The 24,392-nt window shown below is 41.6% G+C and overlaps 1 protein-coding gene across 4 annotated transcripts in view; it reads left to right on the top strand.

Annotated features, from left to right (window-relative positions):
- LOC145781360 (uronyl 2-sulfotransferase-like) overlaps positions 1–21,880 on the top strand; it is an 87,565-nt gene extending 65,685 nt beyond the window's left edge. For 2 of the 4 annotated variants that reach the window (XM_082593160.1, XM_082593153.1), the window contains exons 4-6: positions 2,728–2,831; positions 9,092–9,252; positions 20,442–21,879. In XM_082593160.1, the coding sequence (XP_082449286.1) occupies positions 2,728–2,831; positions 9,092–9,252; positions 20,442–20,611 (435 nt within the window). In that variant the 3' untranslated portion in view covers positions 20,612–21,879. Of the gene's footprint in view, positions 1–2,727; positions 2,832–9,091; positions 9,253–20,441 lie in introns of all 4 variants that reach the window. The other 2 variants (XM_082593146.1, XM_082593166.1) reach the window with 2 other exon arrangements.
- Positions 21,881–24,392: the final 2,512 nt, after the last annotated feature.

The raw sequence follows: 24,392 nt of genomic DNA on the forward strand, positions 1-24,392 counted from the left end.
AATCATGCCAAAACATTTGCATCAAAATTTGACAGCACTTACGCTAGTTAACATCTATTTGTCGTCAATGAAACTCACGAAGAACAAGTTGAGAACAAAATTTACTGATGACAACTTGCAAGATGTCATGCTTCATTCCTCATCCAATTTAGGCCTACCGCTTGAACTTCAGAAACATTTAAACCCAAAACAACATCAAACAAAGCATTAATGCTGTGCTAGCAATCAGGGATGGAGGAACCATTTTTAAAGTAGGTGGACCCAGAAGCGCAGCAGTAAAAGTCAATCCAACTTCCGGGGGGCTTCGCCCCCCAGACCCCCATAACATTGTTGCCTTCCTAGTATTTGAAATCGTTTAAACCAGGAGTCGGCAGCCTACAGCCCGCCAAGAAACATCACCGGCCCGCCGCTCCTTTACAAATTATAATAATATGTGGCAAGGCCAGTGGTTTATTACAGTATAATCGAATGAAGGAACAAATACTTTTCATTAATCATTTTAGTACGCCCACGTCTTTGGTTTGCATCGTTTCTGTTTGTATAAACAAAGAACTCAACATAAAGCGCCACTATGATACAAAACACATAATTTTTTCCAAGTCAATGGGTCAAACAAGGAACGCAAAGTTAATCTACTCAAAAATAGCTTTAAAACAGCAAATTTCTCTGTTACAAAGGAAAGGAAAACCAATGAATCAGAAAATTCTTTTGCTAGCTACAAGGTAGCACAATCAATAGAAAAAGGCAAGAAATCTTATAGTGATGGAGGATTTGGGAAAAGGTGTAAGATGGATGTTATTGAAAACATGTCCAGAAAAAAAAAACTACGTTTCAGATATAGGCCTAAGTTTTTCAACAGGAACCGTAACTCGACGAAAAGGAGAGATATCGGAGAACGTAACAACTAGCAAAAAGTTATTGTGTGATGTGTAGCCTATCTACAGTTCTTCGCAGTGGCAATAGATGAGAGCACAGACTCGATAGATAAGCCTACAGCTGAGCTGGCAGTATTTGTGCGTGCAGTAAACAAAGATTTTGATGTTTAAGAATTTGTTCAGCTGATTTCCGTCAAGGATATTACTAGCCGATATTCTGAAAGCATTAGGCTACGTCAACGCCTTGAAATCATGCCTCTGAATCTATCAAAACTGGTATTAATAGGCTACGGCCCGCCAAGACCATGTAAATTTTGGCTTTGGCCAGCTGTTAGAAAAAGTTTGCCGATCCCTGTTACGGTTGCGTTTTCATATTTGCCTTTTGTGCCAACAGGCAAAATTTTCCATTTTTGATCCGGATTTGGTCAAAAAAATTACAAAATTGTTGAATTGCTCTAGCCTATAGCGCTGTAGGCCTACAAAATGTGGAAATGTACCGGTACACACAAACAAAAAGGCAACAATACACACATATATATAATACCACCAGGGAGTAATAATATGCAGCATTATACAGTACGAGCATGCAGTAAATAATGATATCACTGTTCTAACCATAGAGAGCATAGAGAATAATTATATTGATTGACAGATTGCTCCACCAGTCACACGCAACCACACCCACACGTGCAACCACATCATTGAGCTATCAAAGATAATCAAACTAGTGTGTATCAAACGAGTGAAGACCTTTTTTTGGAACTCCACTCTCTGATTTGCCGTTTTCGCTACTTTTTCAAAGAAATTTGGCTTTCAAAAGTGGGTGGGCCAGGCTCACCCAGAAAATAAAGTAGGTGGGCCTAGGCCCACGAGGCCCACGTGGTTCCTCCATCCCTGCTAGCAATAGGCTAAGTATGTATGTTGTGTTTTTGTTAACAAAATCAAGACTTAATCTGATTAAAATTCCATAAATTCGAATGCTTTTACAACATCATAAACAATGAAGAGAACAGAGTTGTTGGGGAAAATTAGTAGCCTAAGTTACGGCCCGCGAACACCTTGTAAAGTTTGTTTTTTTTCCGACGGTTCAGTTTAATTTGCTTCTTTTTATAATGACAGGAAAAACAATACAATAGCCTACCATAACCATGGCATGCCAATAACAAAGTAGCCTAGAGGCCTAAAAACAATAGATGCCATGGTGATGCCACAAAGCGCAAATGTTAAGGCGTGCATGAAACTGAAACAGAATAACAAGTTTAAACAATTAGCACGATCGTAAGACTTACCAAAAAAAATTATAAACGAAAAAAATAAATAAGGAAATTTGTATGAATAAGATGAATTGATAATGATGAAATCGGCCATGTTGTGTTACTGTAAGCTACTACTCTAAAGCTTTAGGCTACTGACACAACGATGTATAGGTAACAGCGCAATATAAAAACACTCATTATTATTTGTAAGAGTGTTGATAGGAGTGAGAAAAACATTAATGATTCGCCTCAAGAATTTTTCTTTCACTAAGCTTTGTCATTGCCATGTAGGCTACAGCGCCTCAAAGCATGGTTATGTTTGAATGTGATGGTGAACCAATGTTGTTGTTATCATGAATATTTTTCATATAGTCTAAAATTCAATAGTTTCTCTCGAAATCTAACCAATAGTATACCTACACTCATCAAATTAATTTATGAGACCATGGTGTGGTGACGTAGTTGTCTTTTTGATAATCAAAGCCTATAATACCTGTTCAGTTTTACAGCTAAAAAAGTGCAGTTAAAAGAAATGCTTAGGCCTAAAAGCATGGCACACGGACAATTAAAGCCTCAAATTGTGTTTTGATTCACAGAGTTTGGATGAATGCATAAAACAACAAGGTATGAAGTGTCTTGAAAGTGCAAATCCAAGAACCTCCACGCTTGCTTTCTTCTGTGGAAATGAAGAAGAATGCATGTACGAACAAACATAACTACAATATTTGTTTCAAAGGCAAACAATTTTGATTAAAAAAAAAGCTTCAAAAGACGTAGAAAATATTAATTGTGCCGTAGCCTATAAGCCCACCAAGAAAATATCCAGTCTTGTTTTGACAGAATACCAGGTTTGATTGATTGATTGAATCTTTATCCTCGGACTGGGAAAGCTTCTTGCAGAGCTTAATCCTGGCAGTTTCGCATACGTGTAGAGGCTTTGAATCACTGATGCAAGCCCGGTCACCGAGATTGACAGAGTGAAGTTTTCCGATTGTTGAAGTCGTGTTGCCGGGGAATTATTCCCTCCATTAGATGCCGCTGAATGGAGAGCAGTCCTTAACGTGCGTTGCTCAAGCGCACACCCCGAGAGTCGAACCAGCGCCGCTTGATCTTGAAGCTTCTTCGTTCCAGAGGTCACGCGCTAACCAACTGATCTATCGGGGCGGACTTTGCTATTCCAGTTGTTGTAAATAACCTAACAGTCCGGGAACATCGTGAATCTGGAGTGGTAAAAGATAGACCCTCCGCCCCCGAAGCCCACACGACTACATGACCAAACACAACACCCATACTGGCGCATTCCATAAGCGGAATGCGCCAGTAAATCTACTGTCAAACACTGTGCATATGTGATATGCATGACCAGATATGACCAAACATGCAATCAAACAAATGCGTGTTGTTTTCGTTTGACCCGCTACAAAAAAACCTAATAAGCAACTGGTAAGATGGAAAATTTATGGAAGGTTTTATGGAAATTTAAGACTAGCCTAAATGAGAGAGGATGCAATTTTTCGCTATCTAAGGGCCAAATACTGTATAGTAGCCTACTTAACTGGATTTGATCGCTGGCCACATCTGCATGTTGTATTCTTGTGGCTGACAACTCATTGAAGTTTTGCTTTATACTTTTGCGTATAAATGTTATGGAGACATGGAGTAATACTGAAAATGAGAAAGTCTGAACAATTTTTGCAATCAACTTAGCCTACTCATAATGATATTTTTATATCTGCAATAGCCTAGGTTACTATGTTCTCTTAGCATATCTTTCCAATGTCAACTTTGACTAAAGAGTTAACTAGGCAAGTGTTGAACATTATGGTATTATGCCCTTAAACACTTTCACTTAGCCTACCGGTAGGCAGGTAGCCTAATGGGATAGAAGACGTTTTTTACATCTTCCATTCTGAGATTTTCTTCTATTCCATCATAAAATCTTCCATTTCATCTTCCATCTGCAAATTTTCGTAGCTTAAAAACTTTCAGCAAAAATTTTCTGAGAATTAGGCGACGTACCGTTTGGTGTTAGAAGTTAGCTTACAACTACAAAAAAATCCAGAGCTGTGATGTCCGGAAAAATATATACGACTCCGACATCTCAGCTTATACCTGGCCGACTCCGACCACACCAAAATCCGCTGACTTCATAACTTCGACTGCACAGCCCTGAAAGAGTCTGTGGTCTTGTTTCGTCCCAACTTCAAAACCTGTTGTGCACGGAGCACAGCGAGGTGGAATGCGCTGAAGTGGCTGTTGTTTATGTTCTGTCAATTTATTTGAAACATCAGACATATACTGTACTGTAGGTATGACGTAGAGAATTGTTTGTATCTTCGACTCTTATTGCAGGTGTATTGTCAACAAGTTTTTGCGGGATGAGGTAGCGTATGAGTGGCTGCTTTTTTGTTTTCGCGGTGATTACTGTCCAATGTTCATGCAAGCTTCCTCACTCTTCTATTGTTTAAGTTCTATGTAAACTTGGAAAAGAACTTTGACTTAAAAAACCTTATGCTTTATTTTGGTTACTCCACGTTGTAGCTTTCATATAAATAGTTAAAAGTTATGAGTTTGATGTATTAATTTTCTACTTTGTAGGCCTACTGCACTGGTATGTGAACTTGTGAAGCTATATTGAAATAAACTTGATTGATTGATTTACTTTAGGCTATTGTTACTATCACAGGTTACATTTTAGTTTTCAAAGAGCTTTGGATGCTGCCACTTAGCCAAAGCTGTCATTGTTTCCAGAGATGTACGTAGGCTATACTCCGCAAATTCTACGCCGCATACTTGCGGCGTAGACTTTTTGTTTACGCTAACGCTTGCGGCCACATTTTTTTGGATAGTTTGCGCTTGAGGCTACGCCGTAAAGTTTTCGCGGTTTTTTAGCGCATAGCGTCATTGCATACTTTTTAATGTCTTTTTTTTCGCTACAACACGCCAATACCTTCCAGCGCTGCAGTTGAAAGAATGTTTTCAATGGGCAAAGACATATTTGAATCAAAACACAGCAAAATATCGGATGAACACTTTCAGATGCTTGTGTTTTTTCGTAAAAATTCAAAATAAAACTTGTTTATTTTGAGTGGTTTATACCGTGTGAATGTTTGGCACCTAGCAAACAAAATTAGTTTACGCTAGTGTATGCGCTGACGCCGCCAACTTTTTTTACAGGGCGCATGGTTTTTCAAACGTTTGCGTTAAAGCTGACGGCGTCAATATTTTTTGTATGCGCGTACATCACTGATTGTTTCTCACTCTTTGATTAATTGTTCAAGTATTTACAGAAATAAAATAATTGAAGAGCGATTTTTTTCAATGTAGTGCATTTAAATGTCTAAACTTAAGAGAAACATACTTGCAAAGTGTGAGTATTGTCGACTTCACTTCCTTGAACAATCGCCCTCCAACAGCCGCGCTCGTTCAATACAAAAAAATTGGCATATTTCTGTTCAAAAACTTAATCAAACAGAAACTTTTACTCAATTTATTTTGCAATTATTGTCTGTCGTGATATGGCGGTGCAAACTGAATGATGGAATTGAGATGTAATGATGGAAGATTGTCTTCCATCCCATCATCTAAATTTTCCATCCCAAAATGTAGCCTACCTTCTATTCTATCCCATTCCCTGCCGGTAGGCTACATTTGAAAGAACCGCCGCATTATATGCGTCAGGTATAGAGGAACCACGTGGGCCTCGTGGGCCTGGGCCCACCTAATTTATTTTCTAGGTGGGCCTGGCCCACCCACTTTTGAAAGCTAAATTTCTCTGAAATAGTAGCGAAAATGGCAAATCAGAGAGGAAGTTCCAAAAAAAGGCCTTCACTCATTTGATACACACTAGTTTGAATAATTATCTTTGATAGCTCAATGATGAAATCCAATCTTCAAACTTTTCTGTTGAGCCCACTATTGATGGACAGCACGTGTGAGTGTGGTTGCGTGTGATTGGTGGAGCAATCTATCAATCAATATAATTATTTTCTATGGTCTCTATAGTTGAAACAATGATATCGTTGTTTATATCAATGAAGTGATTTTTAGTCTCACTGAAATTAATACAGTAGGGCAGTAGGCCTACTGTATGGTACTAAATCGTTTGTATCTATCTGCCACCTGAAATGAAAAAAAGTTATATCGTTTTTCGCCAAACGGTTTTAGTCCAGTTTCGAACAAACTCAGAGGAACCTCATTCTAAAAAGCATGTATTAGAAGTAGATGAAAAAGATGCATCTCAGCTTTCTCCAGCTTCTGGTCCCACTCCCAGACCAAGCATTTTCCTCAAATCGGTAAGTTGATTGTACAATATTGCCATTAGCTGAATATCATGGTGCTGCAGTAGTTTTACACTAATTACTATTAAATAACTATGGCTGTATTTCCATCAATTAGTCAACTCTATTTTGTCTGCTTTCATCTCAATATTGTATATTTGTAGATAACACTGAAGAAGTACCAGCTTGCACCCCTGGTTAAGAACACCTGGTCTAATTGGACTTTTTTAATTTAGTTTATTTTTTCTTATTTTGATTGCTTCTAAAAGCAACAGAAAGCTTTTATGTCATTACGGGTACCGTAAAGTAAGTGAATTTGTAAATTACAGGTGAATAGAAACCATGGGAGAAATTTGGTCTCTTAAATCTGGTTTGTTCAACCGCCTGAAGAATGTTTTCAAAGTTTTGAATATTTTGAGCTGATGATCGAAAATCTGTGGCCAGCTTGACACCACGCTCGAAGCAGTCATTTACAACTGCATTTCTGCTCACTCCACGTTGGAGCCAGGACCCACGCTGGGTTCCAGCCAAAGCAATTAAGCGCCATGGCAGCCGAATCTTCCCAGTACGTCTGTTACCACATTGTCAGATCTGGAGACGCCATATGGACCAACTGCAACCTTGCCACGCAATCTCAAAGGACCAGGAACCGGGTGAAACTCCTACACCAACGATCGACTTCTCCATCGTATCTTTCTCAGCTCGAACCAATTCCGACCAGACATCTACTGTGCCGGAATACGGCCATACAATTCACAAAAACGACGGTGTTTTCATTTTTTCTTGTGTATAAAATTTATCGGAGAGGTGTTTTGGTCGGTCTTTTGTTAGTTAAACGTACAGGGTACAAACGTCTGATTTGATTGCTCGTAAGGCGTTCCAACCAAATCAGCGCCTTTGTTCTCTTTCCCTCAATTACATTCTTGCGTTCTTTTCTCAGTATAAATTGCGTGGCGTTTAACATCACTTTAGTGCAGGAGTCACCAAATTTTTTTTCTGAGGACCTGATTGCTGCGAGATTTACAGCTGCGGGTCAGATGCAAATTGCGAAAAGATATACAACTATTTACAATCTCCATTGACTTGAATTGAGCACAATAAATAACAAAGTCAGCGGTGGAATAACAAAGTTGTGATGAAAATCGAAAGGTTGCAGGAAAAGTTATCCCCTGCTGTGATACACTACAGGCAGGCCAGGATTTAGGGGGGGGGGGCAGAGGGTGCAGGTACCCCGGGCCCCCCGACTTTTAAAGGGCCCCCCTACGTGGAAAAAATGTGATTTTTGTGTTTTTTTTTATTTTTATTTTAGCCTTTGAAGTTTCTACCAAATGCTATGCAGTGCTGAATTAATGCTACTGTAGACGTAGAGGTGGTTTTTGCACGGGGGGCCCCCCGATCTAAAAGTGCTCCGGCCCCCCATCAGCTAAATCCGGCCTTGACTACAGGGCATCGTGCTCTTGAAAAAACATTACATCTTTCCAAATTTGGCCTAGGCTGTCCTCATTTGTGGTGGCCTAATGATAAAAACAGAACACCAACATGTTGGCTGCCTGGTGAAAAAATGTTCAACATTTAACAACGAAGTTCTATAAGAACGAACACTTTCAACAAAGAAGTCTCAATTACACAAAGAGGCAAAGCCAAAGACGATTGCTAATGCCAAGGGAAGCACATGTACATAATTGTAGTGCAGCTGCAATTTCCACAGCACGTGGCGGGTCGGATGAAAACAGTTCGCTGGCCGGTTCCGGCTCGCGGGCCGTGGTTTGGTGACCCCTGCTTTAGTGCAATCGACTACAATATTTCACTTCGATTTATTTTGCCTGTTTTGATTTATTCTGTCTTTTGATAAATACAAGTCTAGTTAAAATACAACAGAAAACACTTTTATTTTACATTCTGAGCGAATAGTTTTGAGTTGTTTTTGTTTATAAGCTGATGTTGTATCAACGCAATAACAAGGAAATGACAAGCTATGTTGAGTTTTAGTTTCCAAATTATACAAACGTCTCAATTCAATTAATTTTATCTTGTTGGCGAGAACGTGAAAAGAACGTCAAAGTAAACACAGGAGATTGGCACAAACAAAAGAAAAATATGGCAAAACCAAAAGGTTTAAAGTAAGCATCGATAAAACTACTTTTGAAAATTAAGTTTAAATTTGCACAGTCACCACACCTAATTGATATTGCTTTGTTACTTGATTTATAATGAAAGCAGTAGAGATGTTCAAAGTACAGATATAATTGCTAAACTCTATTTTGACATCGTTTTAACAACAAGAGACGTTGCAACGATATGAAATAGTATTTGTAAAAGAGAGTTTAAAGGCGTACTAATGTAGCATACAAGAGAAGCCGGGAGAAAAAAAAACAGCTTTTTGAAAAAGATATTTTTTATTTTAGGTCAAATTCTCTCGACCTTGTGTGTAGCCACCCACAATTTACAAATTCGCGTACAGCAAGCAAAAGTAAAAACATTCCAGAAAATTTTAATCAGACAATACCAACAGCAGTATTCAAAATATGTCAAATGTAACAATTCATGCCGACCTCCAGGCCATGGAACTTCTTCTAAGCTTTGTTTTCACATTTTGAAATGTAAATTTTTTTTACAGTTTTGATCTTTGAGCTACAGTAAAAGTAGGCTCACATTAATTAACTAATTGTGGTTTGTTTAGATCTTTTAAATCCCAAAACGCTTTGGAGAGAGCAAAAGAAAATGTTGAAAAATATTATCTTGCAATTGGATTGACAGAAGATTTCAACAATACATTCAGACTGTTTCAAGCATTACTTCCTTCGCATTTTACTAGATGGGAAGACATTTCACTTGCAAAAGGTATGATAACAGCCTTTCCTAAACTGTTGCTAACATAAACATTTGTAGGAAAGTAAAACCTTAAAAACATGATACTTTGACTAGAAAATTTTGTGATATAAAAAGAACAGTGTCAACGTCAAATACCAAACTTTTTCAATAAGACTCAAGTTCTCTTTTAACCACTATTCAAAGATCGTAACAGTAGCCTACTTTGCCAGAAATCCTTTTCAATAGTTCACCTCTAAAGATGGTGAGACACTTTTGATATCTAGGAAGGGAAATTTCAAACAACGTTGGCCTTCAGGATGAAACACAACATCGTTTAAAATGTTCTAGCGCAGCTTTTGGAAAACTTCGCTCACGAATATTTGACAATCAAAACAAACGAAAAAGTGCACAGCTCGCCGTCTACAATGCTGTAGTTATCACAACACTACTGTATCTGTATGCTTCCGAAACCTGGACCACTTACCGAAACCATGTTACAACTCTTGAAAGATTTTAAGAACGCTGCCTGCTCAAAATTCTAAATATCAACAGAGAAGAAGAAAGAACAAATTTGATCGTGCTAGAAGAGGCTGAAACAACAAGCATGGTGCGGGTATGAAGTGCGAATGCCAGATCAGCGTCTTCCTAAGCAAACGTTTTACTCAGAATTGACTAAAGGTAAGCGTTCGATAGATGGACAGAAGAAGCGACAAAAAGACTCACTAAAGAGTAGTCTTAAAAAGTGCAATATCAGTTACACAAACTGGAAGGAACCGCAGAGGATAGGCTGCTTTGGAGATCTGCCACTCATGAAGATGTTGCCACGTTTGAGAAAAGCAGACCTTAAAGGTTAAAAGAAAAAAAAATACAAAGAAAAGAGCGACAGATACACCCACAACCAGTTCTTCCAAAGTATCTTAAATGTTGGTTTGGTTGGTTTTGAATCTTTATCCTCGGACTGACAAAGCCTTGATAGGTTATTCCTGGTAGTTTCGCATACTTGCAGAGGCTCTTGACGCAGGGCCGGTTACCGAGATTGGCAGAGTGAAGTTTTCCGATTGTTGAAGTGTTGTTGCTGGGAAATTATTCCATTCACTAGGTGCCGCTGAATGGAGAGCAGTCCTGAAAGTGCGTTGTTTAAGTGCAACTTGTCGAACTTGAGTCGCGTGATCTTGAGCCCGGAGCGTAATCAGTGAGCTAACAGTGCAAACACTGAGCTAATGGGGCACTGAGCTAATGTAACTGAACTTTTAAAGCCAGGATTGGACTCATTAACCATTTAAAAACTCATCGTTAACAGTTTTTTTCCTTATTGCGTACACCATTATCCTTCAAGACGAGAGATAGCCATCATCATCACCTGTGCGAGCAAAGGTTTTTGGCACTGACTATTTAAAACCAAGGCTCGCAATCCTCTCGATCCTGGTAACGATATGCGCATTGCACTCAGTAAAATAGAGCCGTGCATCGAAGATATTATGAAGGAGAAATTTCAGTTTCATCAATCACACTGAATCAATGATTAGTTTGTAATAAACCATTGTTTCATAAACTGTGTACTACAATAGTACAATTAGTTATCTTGTGTGTCTTGTCTATGATTTCATACATAGCCTATCCAAAAAACAAATAGTTTAAAATAGTAACATTAAACAATTTGAATAGACAGCGATAGACACGTGTTTCGCCCATGAGGCTGGGCTCATCAGTATCGCACCGTATTTTGTGTTAAACTGTTTTATTCGCATCAACAGCGCACGGGTACAAATAAATGACACGGCGAGAGAGCACAAACAAACATAGCCAGGTCGAAGACTTTCAGAAACCGGCCTGCCACACCCCGCGGCGGCGGGGAGCGGCGTGATTTAGGGGTGACGATGCACCCGGAGGGGTAAGTTCACCAGCTTAGGTCGCGGGGGCCAGGCTGGGGAGTCGAGGTACCTGTGGAGGGAGAGTGTGGATCGAAAACGTTACATGACCCGTCCGCAAATTTAGAATGGCGGAGCGGGCCAGGGAGACAGGCTCTTTCTGCATTGCCCAGAAAGATGGCCTGCGACGGGCCGGGCGACCCGTCGCGTGTGGACGCTGGAACCGGCAGTAATTGACCGCCGGGCGGCGCCCACGTCTCCCTCACGCGACCTCGGCGCAGGTACTTGACTCTTATACCCGGTCTGCCAGTAGGCAGAGCGGATAAAATTGGGGTCTACCACGAGAAAGAGAGTCAACTATTTAAGGATAATTTGGCTCTCGTGGCAAACAAAATTCAAATAAAAATGTGGAGCAGAGGCTCGATTAATCAATAGAAACAAAAAATATAGGTGGGATTGTAATACATACTCACTGGAGAAGAGTAAGCTTTGATTCGGCGAGCACGGATGTGCACTGGCCAGACGTTGACGCAGGTTCGCCCAGCTGGGTCGGGGAGGCTAGCGATTGAAACCAGAGGCACTGATAGGCTACATTACCAGGAAAAAGTAGAAAATTGGGGTGGAAATTTTGAGGCTGCATCGAGTTGATCAGGGGATCGTGTTGATCAATGCGTTGAAAGCAGAGCGAGGTTGATCCGAGCGGGCAAGAACAGCGTTACAAGGCGAAGGCAGCGTAAGATAATTCGAAACAATTGATTGATTAATACATAGAGATATAGTGATGATTGAAGTTACTTAATTGCTGTTAAACCAGTCTCGATTCACAATGTACATTAGACATTTTATTCCTTTCCTTTGTTCATTTTTGAATGCTTGGGTTTGATGAGACTGGAGCGTTATAAAAAAGATGACACTGGTTTATGGACATAAGTTGATGATATAAGGTGATGAATTTTAAGACAATTGATATAAGGTTATGACGTCTAAACGGTTTTCTGTCTTGCGCGCTCGGATACTTACTGCAACGTTTCTGTTATTGGGGAATAAGTTTCTGATCGCTGAAGTCGTCTTTTCTATGACGTAGCCCCTCCACAAGTGAGCCCGGCGTTCCAAGCTTTCCAGACGCGGAAGGATCCTTTGATTGAGAGGGAAGCCACTTTTCTAGCCACCTCTGCTACCCCACGAGAAGGAACGCCCAAGGCCGTCAGAGCTCGAGAGCTCGTCGGGGCATAGCTCCCGAGGGAGCCTACGACGAACGGAAGTGACAGGACGTCCCTGCAAGGGCGCTTCCTGTCTTCCTTTATGTTGACACATAACTCGCCGTACTTGTCGTGTTTCCTGTCGGCGGCTTTTCGAAGAGAATCCGCGCCGTTGTCGAACGGACATGTGACGTCACATACGACCGTGACACCGTCAGGGCGTTGCAAGACGATGTCAGGACGCAGATCGGCACCGCCCGCTTCCACGTGCTGTGGAACCGTACTATCTATGGAAAGCCCGGGTTGCCATTCGGCAGGCACGTGCCCCATGATCTCCCTCAATACTGAATTGTGTCGTTCCTTGACGACAGTCATCACGGTAGGGCAGTGATTCAATATGTGGGGGAGAGTCTCTTCCGCTTTCCCACAAGCACGACACATGGCAGGTAGGTAACGGCGGCCATGGCTTGGTTTTCATTTAAGTGGCATTAGATTCAATCTAGCTTTGTACGCAAATACTCGGTCCGCGTGATCCAGGAGCTCCGGGCGCCGGGTCCAGGAATTTGAAAATCCGGACAGGCAGTGGGCACTGACCGTCTTGCCTTGGTCAGGTTTGGATTCCCACTGTCTCTTCCACCACAAGTCATTGTGTTGATGGATGGTCGGCACCACTTTTTTCCTTATAGGAGGGGTGATTGTGGAGCTCCCCGCGGGCAACTCAAGGCCGCCATCCGAGCGGGCGGACCAACGTACGTTCAGGCGACGGGTGGCCGCCGGGACACGGCCCCACAAGCTCTCGCCTGTAGAGCACGGTCTAGAACGGGCGCCGTCAGGAGGGGGGTCACTATTCAGATAACTGGCCAGGTGGTCAGTCGTGGGATCTGGAGTGCCGAACCTCAGACAGGCATGACGCCCAAGCTGCCCGAGAGCGACGCCAGAGACAATGCTGTCAGGTGACGTCAGTATCTTGAAAGCATGAGCTACCGAAAGCGTGTCACTTTCGCGACACAAGTTCGTGATGCCCAAACCTCCCAATGCAGGCTTACAGTAAAAGAACGCGCTGCAGGCCCACTTGGGAAGACGCCTCGCCACCTTCAAACACCACAAAACCAGTTGGTCAAGCTTCAGAAGCTCATACTGTCTAAAGCGCCGCACTCGCAGATGGTATGACGCGGACGGGAGAATTATAGAAGTGAGTGCCAGAAGTTTCTGGCTTGGGGTGAGAAAAGATCGCATTAAAGAAGAAATGTGTTTCTCCAGAGTGGAGATGAAGGGTTGGGTTAAGGATGCGTCCGAGGCGTAACCGGTTCGAGCGCCGAGGTATTTATACGTCTCGCCTTTGGAGATGACTCGAATTTCCTCCCCGGCAAGGGAGAAAGGTTTCGGGTCGACCCGCAGACGGGACGCCGACACTTTCCCATATGACAGGGTGCCACACTTGCGTGGGTTGAACCGTAGCCCGGACCAGGAGGAGAAGGGTTCAGTAGCAGATAGGAGAGAGATCATCTGCTGGCGATCGGAAGAAACGAGACAGATGTCGTCCGCATAGGACATACAACGTACTTTAATATCTTCTTTGGCAGGAAGGTTTTAGCCGCAATCCGTTTTGTCACGGACGCCCCTGAGGAGCACCTCGATGACCAAATTGAATAGCAGCCCCGACAACGGGCAGCCCTGACGGACTCCCCGCCCCACAGGGATACGTTCGGTTTCACCATTGCCGCAGCGGACGGTGCAGATGTTGTCGACGTATATGTCGGAGATGCACTCAATAAGGTCTGTGGGGGCGTCAAAATGACGCAGGACCTCGGCTATGCATTCGTGCCGGACACTGCCAAAGGCGTTTCGAATGTCCAGAAACGCAACCGACACAGGCCTTTTGCGTGACTGTGCATCCGAGAGGATGGTGTCGGGCATAAACACATGCTCATAGACGCCCTCTGTGGGCATGAATCCCTTTTGCTCTCGGCTGATAACATTCCCCTCCACCGCCCATCGCTGCAGGCGCCGGGCCAATACGGCGGCGTAGATTTTATAAATATTTCGGCAGATGGAGATGGGCCGCTAGTTGCTGACGTCGTGCAGGTCACCCTCAGGGTCTTTACATATGAGTGTGATCCTGCTGGTTCTCCACTGGTCCGGTACACGACGGTTAATCCGGCAGGTCTCGAAAAGGCTGGCCAAGAGTCCCCCTCTTGGGTCCAGGGTCTTCCAGAAACCGTAGGACAATCCGTCAGAACCAGGGGCGGAACCGACATCAAGCGACTGGAGGACCGCCTCCACCTCCCGGCCGTAATGGGACCTTCACCGTCATCGACGGGGAAGAGATTCACACTATCATGCTCGTAACGGTGGGAGTTCATCCACTCGGGCATCTGCGAGCAACTCCCAGCTTCAGGAGCGGTCATGTCGCGTCGAAATATCTCCTCAATTTCTTGAGGTAGGATTTCGCAACGACGGTCACTGTTTTTTCCTTCAACGATCCGGCGGACTGTTCCCTTCGCGTCCCGCGAGAAGGCGGCTCGCAACTCCACGCCCCTACGATATCGGGCTCCGTTCCCGCGCGAACCCCCGCCGTCCGACCGAGGAGAACCCCCGTTCGAACGACGGCGAGCCGCGCGAGCCCGGGCGCCACGATTGAAGCGTGGTTTGCGAGGACGTGTCCTCTTAGGCGGCGAAGTGCCAGCGGTCCACTCTTCCAATTCAATGCAGAACCGGTCGAAATTTATGCCACCCGCTAAAGTAAGGTTCACTGAACTGCAAAGAGCCCGCCTGGAGCTTTTCGTCTTACTTTCCCTGACTGGTTCAACAGGGTCTTGGATGGATCGTTGAATGTTGGGTGAGATGGACATCCCTGGGGTAGTCTGTGGGAGTCCGGAGTCAATCGTGGCTTGGTTGCATGTCATGGTGTCACTTCGGGGTCGAGTCAAGGTTTGGGAAGAGATAGTTGGCAGGAATTTAGAGTGGGTGGTTTGGGTAGGTGGGATAAAAGGTTGGGCTTCAGCAGACAGCGTCGAGGTACAAGGTTGTATAGGACAGATGGGAGCAGGATTAAAGGGTAAGGAGGAGTGAGATGAATAGCGCTGAAGAGAATTAGGAGAAAAGGTTTGCATGGGCGGCTTGGAGGAGCTGATGGGGTCCCCAGCTTCAGCTCCGGTGGTAGCCGTCAGGGGCAGAGAAGAAGAAGGGCGCGAAGCCGGCTTGGATAAACCGAGCGAGTCCATTGCCACGGCTCCGGTGGAGGTCGGCTTGCTCAGAGGTACATGTAGAAAAGGGTTCGCGCTAACAGTAGGGCCGTAACAGTCCGTGGTCGGGCTATCGGGCGAAGAATTGGAGGAAGAGGAAAGAGATTCGCTGTTCGACGAGTCAGACGAGTCGGAAGAGTCCCCACTTTCCGACCCAGGTCCGGCCGAAGACAGATGAGGAAAAAACAACACATCTAGGTCAGGCAAGCTGTCAGTGTCAGCAGGGCTGAGCGAAGTCTTGCCTGGATGAGATAGAACAGTACGGAAAAGTTCAGGCATAAAGTCAGGTGGGGGGGGGCAAAGTGGAAGTGCTGTCTAGGCCTTGGCAGCAGAAGACTTGAGAACTGATGACAGAGGAAGGGGGAAGAGGGGATGACCCCTCGACCGATGCGCCTGCAGTCGAGGGCCGGCGCCTTCCACGCCTGACAACAGAGGCGTAGGAAAGCCCAGGCTTGGTCATCATAGGGGGTCTGGTTTGGCTCTCCGAAGGTGTCGGGTCATTGTTCGGCCAGGGCAGGCAGGTTGGCAATTGAAGGCCCTCGGGGCAGGATCGCCAGTGCTCTTGGGCCCCATCCAGCTTGTAAGCTCGAGGGAGAACACGGCAGCACCTGCTGCAAGTGATTAGGAACTCAGCGCGCGAACCATGAACTGCTCGCATATGGTCCTGATACGCCTGCACATCTCGGTAAGGTTGAGATGCCCTCCTGCAAGTGGAGAAAGGACAGAGAAGGGGGTATAGATTCGGGAGGGTGAGGCGAATAGGGCAGACGGACTGCAGTCTATTCGACCTCGGGAAGGGTGACTCGAAATGGGTGGGGTAGCCACGATGTGGTGCGGAATTGCTGATCGGACACTCGTCACCGTGACGAAGTGACAAGTTCGCAAAAAGCAGTGAATCTACCGGGGAGGCTTCACCATCTGGGTTGAATGAGTGACCACTCACAGGAACCTGCTTCCTCGTCGGCCAGCCTAAGCTAGTGGACTGAGAAGGTGGGAAGGAGAAACCAACACCGGCCAGGTTATCTCTAGAAGTCTTCAAACCTGCACTACTTGAAAAGCGAGACATAATTCAAATGAAATAATTATAAAAAGCTGGTTATTACAAAGATTTAAAGTTTGCGGCGACGTTTCTAAATTTAGAGATTTAAAAGTGACAATATAAGAACTGGTAGCAGATTGTGATGAAATGAATTTAAAAACCAACGATTTACTAAAGATTTGACTGATAAAAAGCAATTTACCTTGAATTAACGTTACAGGATAATATTAGAATGTGAAAATATTAGTGACAGATAAATAAACTAAAAAAAAATTTTAATTACGAATTGGTGGGAGGAATAAGAAGAAAATGATAAAGCTTTAAGAGCAATTGAATGAATGTACAATTGTGACGTCAGTTCGTAAACTTTACTCCAGCTAGCATAAAATACAACAATTAAATATAATATAATACGCCAAAAGTTGTTACAATTGATTGGAAATAAATCAGTTAAATGGTTTCGGATCAACGATTAAGGATTCAGTATAAAACAATTAAAAGCGACACGTAATTCAAGCTTAAAAATAGAGAATATGAAATGGAATTTGGGGAGCACTGGCAACACTAGGTCTTTTTTTTAAATTGGTGCTAAAAAGCTATGGTGAAGAAATAATCAAAATGGGTGGAACTTGGGTAGCCTAATTAAATGGGAAAAATAACTTATTTTTACAAAAATTTGAAGACACAACAGGCTGGTTATACAAATTAACTAAAATTATTGAAATTGGTAAAAACTAAGCGACAATATTGGTACAGAGAAGGTCAAAAATTAGGCTAGGATTTTTTTTTTTTTTAATATTGCAACTGTTTTTTTTTTGTTTTCAAATTTACAAATCAAGGTTACTATTGGGCCAAAAAAGGTTGAGAAACACTGACTTATACAGACATTAGCATCACAAAGCCGCAACAATAGATTGGTGCCACACTAAAAATTGGTGACCAGGACACACCATGATGCAAAATGACAAAAAAATTTCAATGATGGTGATAAACAAGACATGTCTGGGACAACTAGCCTCCTGCGCTTTTGGTCCAACTGCTCAAAGAAAGAAAAGTAGTGACAAATAAGATATAGCCTAGTCTAGTAGGCTACACTACACAACATTAAATATTAAGATTTAGTCTACGATTTTCAATCAAAGCATTACCAAAAACTGGCGCCACCATATGTGCTCTTTTAGAGGATTTGTCATCTTTCTTTAAGAAAAATGAAGATTTTCTAAGGCAGGATTTCCCAAACTGGGGGTCGCGTAACGAACTTCGGGGGTCGCAGAAAGTAGCCTATAGGCTACCAATTTGCACAAGCTAATGCGTTTTAACACTTCTGTGCGAGATGCTGTGACGGTTATTAACTTTATTATGAGTCGCGCACTCAATAGGCTGCTCGTATTTTTGAAAATTTATGAGGTGAAATGGAATCGGAGTTAAAAACTCTTTTACTGCATCGTGAAGTGAGGTGGCTTTCAAAGGGTAAAGCTTTAAAATGGCTATTCAATAAACGTCGAAAACCGAAATCGTGATTTTTCCAACGGAATAAAATTCAGTCTTGGTCCACCATTTTCGCAATAACATCTATAGCTTTTGGAATTACCTATGCCAAATGTCAGATTTGCTTGAAAAACTGAACGAATTTAATTTGTCCCTTCTAAAAGAAGACATCAATATTTTGCATTGAAATGTAAATTTAATGCATTCATCAAAAGATTGAACATCTGGAAACAAATATTTCAAAATGATTTCTGAAATGTTCTCACTTCGCCTACCGTTCCAGTCAACAATATTGAAACCGCCTTGAGACCTGCATTAACAAATACTGAGCCACGGCTTGACTTGCTTTGTGGCAGAAAGCAGTCACACCCATCACACTGAATAAATGTGTTTGCTTTTTTGTTTTGTTTCCAGTAGTGTTACGAACAATCGTTCACCAAATCAAACGTCATATAAAACCGTTATGGTCCACTTAACCTAACTGGCGTCTTACGTCATGGAAATTGCTAAAAAATGAGCCGAGATTGCAACATATTTCGTAAGACCTGTAAAACATTGCACCTGTAGCATAACATTGCACAAACCGTTTCAACACCTGTGAAATTGCTTAACAATGCATATGGACTATTACGTCACAGAAGCTGGTTACGTGCGTTTGAAATATCTCAAATCAGTTTCGTCCAAGGATGCCAGAGCTTGGTTTTTCCACCTAGATCTGGGTTTTTTTGACTACATCTGGGTTTTAAGTTTTTTTATTTCAAATTTAGGTAAATCTAGGTTTTTTTGGTTTTTAACTTTGTACAGAGCTTGCATGGTATTAAGGCACTGGGATCTTCCATAAATGGTCCACACTGCAACACAAAAATGATAAGGTACCGGTAATGTTTTTTGCATCAGCTACTGCAGTCAGTGAGGTACAGGATGCTGAAGAAATGATCCAACTTTATGAAAATGTGGATTACTAAAAATTAGAGTAGTACAACTATTTGTGTTACTGAACAATTGAACATTTATTTGTTATGAGTTTGAGTTATTCTTTTCAACGTTATGTTCAAATGAAAAAGGCTATGCAGGGTTTATTGCTAAGAACCAAGTTATCGTAGTTGTACACCAAACTGTAAGCAGTAAGCAGGCATGATGATTCTCCTCAGCCCCAGTCTACAACTCACACAGCAAAAAGTTTAGTTCAAAACTCAAAACTAACCTTGAAGTAATGGCTAGTCTATTATACATACACTCATACATCTAGTCAGTTTTAGAAATTTTGGTTAAACACACACTGAACCTTGCTAGCTAGACGCTTTACCATAAAGGTAATTTTGAACCAAAATCTTTGCTGTGAGCCCATATAGGCCTACCAAGCTCTTGTTTTTGTATATAGTAATATTACATACTATTAACTTATCATTTTAAATCATTACACAGAAGCCTCAGAAAGCTACAAGTAGTAACACGTATATATAATTATACAATATAGTGAATATACATGCTTATACATAATTATATACGTGAATATACATGCTAACATAAGCATGTATTGTATATTCACTATATTGTATAATTATATATATATACGTGTTACTATTTGTAGCTTTCTGAGGCTTCTGTGTAATGATTTAAAATGGTGCTGAAAGCACACGCAGGTTTTTTTAACCGCTTTACTACATATTTTCTGGACCTGGGTTTTTTTGCCTCATCTGGGTTTTTTTTAGCACACAATCTAAGTTTATTGGAAATTTGTCGCTGGCATCCCTGGTTTCGTCATTTAGAATTGTCGTTTTGAAAAGTTGGTCGAAGATTTAACTGTTTGCTTGGTACTTACAAACTAGACGAAATTTCCGTCTTTATCTTAGCAATTTGTTTAGTGGTGACAAGTTTTCTACTGCGTAGGCTAGTGCATACGCGTTGCACTAATTTTCGACATCCGGTAGCTATTTTTTGCTGAAATACAATTCTCGAAAAAGACGTTTCAGAAGAGTATTCTTTTTCGGGGTTATCGCATACAGACGAACGGATCCGGGAATTTTATGTCACAACTTTCTCACGAAAATATTATGGTTTACCGCTGTGACCAAGTAGGCTGCCCTTAGGCTTCGTTGTTATGGTTAGAAATAATAATAAATAAAAACAAACTGAACTGAGAACAATAAATTGTTTTTGGTTTTCGTTAGATTTAAGCTTTTCAATAAATATCACAAATGTGTATTTCGCACTGTTGGTCGTTTTAGGAAATTTGTGTCGAAATTGACACAATTATGAAAAAAAAAACGAGTAGCCGGAATCACGAGGCAAAAACAGACCAACAATAAACAGTTTAAAAGCAGGTAGCCTACAGTACAGTAATCAATCACGGACTACATGATGTTTTTTTACTTTTCAGCAACAAAGAAGTTTAAGACCTATAATCGCCTTCCATTGAAAGAAGAATCAAAGCCAATGTTACGAAAACATCTTCGATACGAAATTGAGTTTTATGAGTTTGTAAAGAAGCGTTTTTACAGACAATTAGCCGAATTGAAACAAAACAACAAAGAAAATGTAATTTCGTAAAATTGTCGCTTATTAGTTTTGATAACGCATGTTTGCGTTAAAAAAGAAATATATAAAAAAATATATAAGCTTATAGCCTACCGTACCAGTAGCGGATCCAGGGGGGGGCACTTTGTCACACCTCCTTCTGATTGGTGAGAACAATGGATTTTTTCTTGCTTTTTAAAAAATTTTTATGCTCGCTTTTTATGCTCGCTATTAACCAAGTCGGTGGCATTGAGTACGCATGGTTTCAGTAATTGAATATAAGGGGTGGTCTACTTCTTTTGCCTTTCAAAACCAAAGAACATAATGTAGCCTAATATTGTGAGATATACACTTTGCTCATTCAACTAATTAACAAGTAGGCCAACTGACAAGTAGGCTAACTGAAATTGTGATTTATACAGTGGGCCTACAGAACAGTCGCAGATTGAATTTAGTTATCGACCGGTTTGCTTTGACTAAAATAAGCCACATCTGGCAACCTTGCGTAGCTTTTTTTTGAGCGATAGATCCACTCGAAAAAGCTGGCCAAAAACCGATTTTGCAAACTTTTTTTATTTTCAGGAAGCAATTCGCGCGAACTGGCTGAATCTCACCACTGCTTAGCTTGTATAGGCCTACTATTGGGAAAAGTGGTTACGTTATGTTTGCCCCGTTATCTCAGTGCATAGCCGTACGAGCCAGGGGGGCAGCTGCTTCTCCTGTTGTTTCAAAACGTCGTGAATTCGGGCAAAATCTTGCAATTATTAGGGCAAAAATTGCTATATGAAAAGCTTCAAAATGGCATGAATTAAGAAAAACTACAAATTAATATCTTTTACCTATCAAACTAAGTACGGTACAGCCAGTGGTGGGCACTAGTTACTTTGAAAGTAACTGAGTTACAGTTACAGTTACTTCGCTCAAAAAGTAACTAGTTTCAGTTACAGTTACCGTTTTTTAAAAAGTAACTAGTTACAGTTACAGTTACTGGTTACAGTTACTTTTCAAAGAAAATGGTTGCATATGAGTACTGATCTACAACTACTCTTCTTTGCATGAAGTATAATACAAGATGAAAAATACATGATAAAGGGCAAAATGATACTTTGTTCGTAGCTGTTGCCTAACTACAAAACAGCGACCACTCTTCTAGCTGTCCACATAGGCTACTATACGGTAATGCTTCTAAGATCCCATAATCTAACTCCAAAACGCCCGCCTACCAAATTTGAAACAATAAATAATTGAAAAAATAACATGCACAGGACCAGTGCCGGTCTTAGGGTATTTCGAGCCCTGTGCGGAATATGCTTTGCGGGCCCCAATGACACTTATCCAAATCATCCAATTCTGTAGCGTAGCTAGGTATTTTGAAAGGAGAGAGGGAGTTGACGGCCGGCGTGCGAAGGCTGACGGCGTGTTTGCCGAAGGTGACCCCCAGCGGCAGAGGGTCTGGGGGGCCTCCCGCAGAAAATTTTGAAAAGTTACTTTGAATTTGGTGCAATTGGAGAGCATGTTCAACAAAAATTTGGGTATGAATATTACTGTAAAATGATGCTGTCCGGTGGCATAGCAAAAGGATAAGATCATGTTTTCTTTGGCATTTTTCGGAAATAAAGCTGAGTCTCTATGTTTTCCGCATTTTCTAAATTGCGGGCCACCTAATTTGCTGGCTATCCACCTAAATTGGGCCGGGCCACCTAAATTGCGGGCCACCCTGTGCTATCGCACAGTTTGCACACTCCAAAGACCGGCACTGCACTGGACATTCCGTGATAAGCAGTAGGGGGTGTCAATATTTTTATACGGGTACGTATAACGTATCTAAAATGAACGAAGAGGCACAACATCAATTTCTTTTTACAAACATCAGTATTTCAAAATGTTGATTGCTAAGTCCAGCTTGCTTTGGCTTTAAAATGTCCTTTCCAAGGGAGAGCAGTCTTTCAACAGCAGCACTGGAGGGGATAGGGGTATTGTATCGCAATAACAAACGCCTCATGGCGTCATTGGGAAATGCATCAGACGTAACCGCCTTTGTTGGGTTACGTTCGAGAAATTCATTTAAAATTTTTGCCGCACTCGCTTTCTTTTTTGTGTTTTCAAATAACGAAGCAAAAAAGTCATCTGCTTCATTCCTGTCAACATCAGTGTCACGGTTACTTGTTGCATCGTCGATGTTGAAATTGCTATGGTTCTGTAATAAGTTAACAATTTTGAGATGTAGAGCCGTCTTAATTTCTTCACCCTTGTAAAGCCAAGACAGTCGGAATTGTGGGTGAAACGCAGCAGCTAACTGGCAGTCGCTATCATCAAAGACATGGCCAAATCTGTTTTGCAAAGATTCCAACAATCGGGTAAGTAATGGCAGCCAAACAGCCACCTTGTTGCAGTTTCGAATTTCTTGTAGTCTTTTCCGCGTCATGCCCAAGGTTGGTAGCAGTATACCCATATATGCCTTCTCTTCTGATTGCAGAATATCCAGAGATTGGCATATTAGTCGCATAACCAGTGGGGTTTGTTTCAGTCTCGGATACTTTAGACAGAAACTTATCCATTTCGACTTTCGTCTACTGAGTACTGACTATTTCGTCTACCTGTGCTCAAAGCTATATAACCACAATCTACAAAAAAAGAATCGCTTTACAAAAAAGGAGAACCTGAAATTTCTAAAAACAGACAGCTTAGTGGGGGAACAAACAAAGGATTGTGGCGTCACAGACATCAATCCTTATAGAACACTGCGAAATCTTACCTCGCAGTTTACGCGACCTTCTTTTTGTCGATCGTACACCGCAAAATTCTATGTTGCAGTTTACACAGCTCCTTTCTGTACACAACCTCGCTGCTTGTCTCGAATGCCTATAATCTCTTCCAAACAAATAATTTGACCACTACAAAAAAACTGCCATAAACTGAAAAACAAACGACCAATTTTTGTTTGGGAAATCAAGTAACTGTAACTAGTAACTGTTGAAAAACGCTAAAATAGTAGCTAGTTACTGCTTATCGTTACTTTTTCAAAAAAGTAACGAAGTTACAGTTACTCAAAAAGTAACTAGTTATGTAACTAGTTACTTTTTTAACTAGTTACTGCCCACCTCTGGGTACAGCCTCTTAGCCTATTTGCACAAGAAATGTGCCGCAAAATTTTCATTTGGCACACCCGTATTGATGTATTGTATGGTGATCAAACTGTAGTACGAAATGCATTTAACCAACTGCATCATGCCAATTTGGGCAGCCACCAAAATATGTCTCTAATCTAATATTTTTGTGAAACTGCCCAAATCAAAACACAAAATTTGCTATAGCCTATAGCCAGAGATGGGCAAGATCACCAGTATTGGTGATCTTGAAGATCAAGATCACCAAACTATGTAATCTTGAAGATCAAGATCGTGATCTTGAAGATCAAGATCACTTTCAAGATCACTTTTTGTGTAGGCTACTTGAAAAAAATGAAGTTTTTGATCAATGATCAATGATGTAGTAAAAAATAATAACTATAAGCAATCTCAGTAAAGGTATATAGCTGGTATTGCTAACTTTTACTTTTAACTACTCGATCGCTGGCCTAAGAATTGTAATAAGTTAGTGACTGTTTCTATTATAGGCCTATCAATAATTGTTGGCGTAGTTTGCTTAGAATCGCAACGTCACCCCCCAAGGCCGAGGTTAATTACAGTAGTTCTGAAAAAGTCGCAAAATTTGCAATTAGTTTTATACTTTATATTTATAAAAAATAAATAAATAAAAATAAATTTTGAACCGCAACATTTTTTACCAAATTTTTGTCTGGTTCATGTGGGAG

The sequence above is a fragment of the Aplidium turbinatum genome, chromosome 1, assembly GCF_918807975.1.
Source record: "Aplidium turbinatum chromosome 1, kaAplTurb1.1, whole genome shotgun sequence".
NCBI lineage: Eukaryota > Metazoa > Chordata > Ascidiacea > Aplousobranchia > Polyclinidae > Aplidium > Aplidium turbinatum.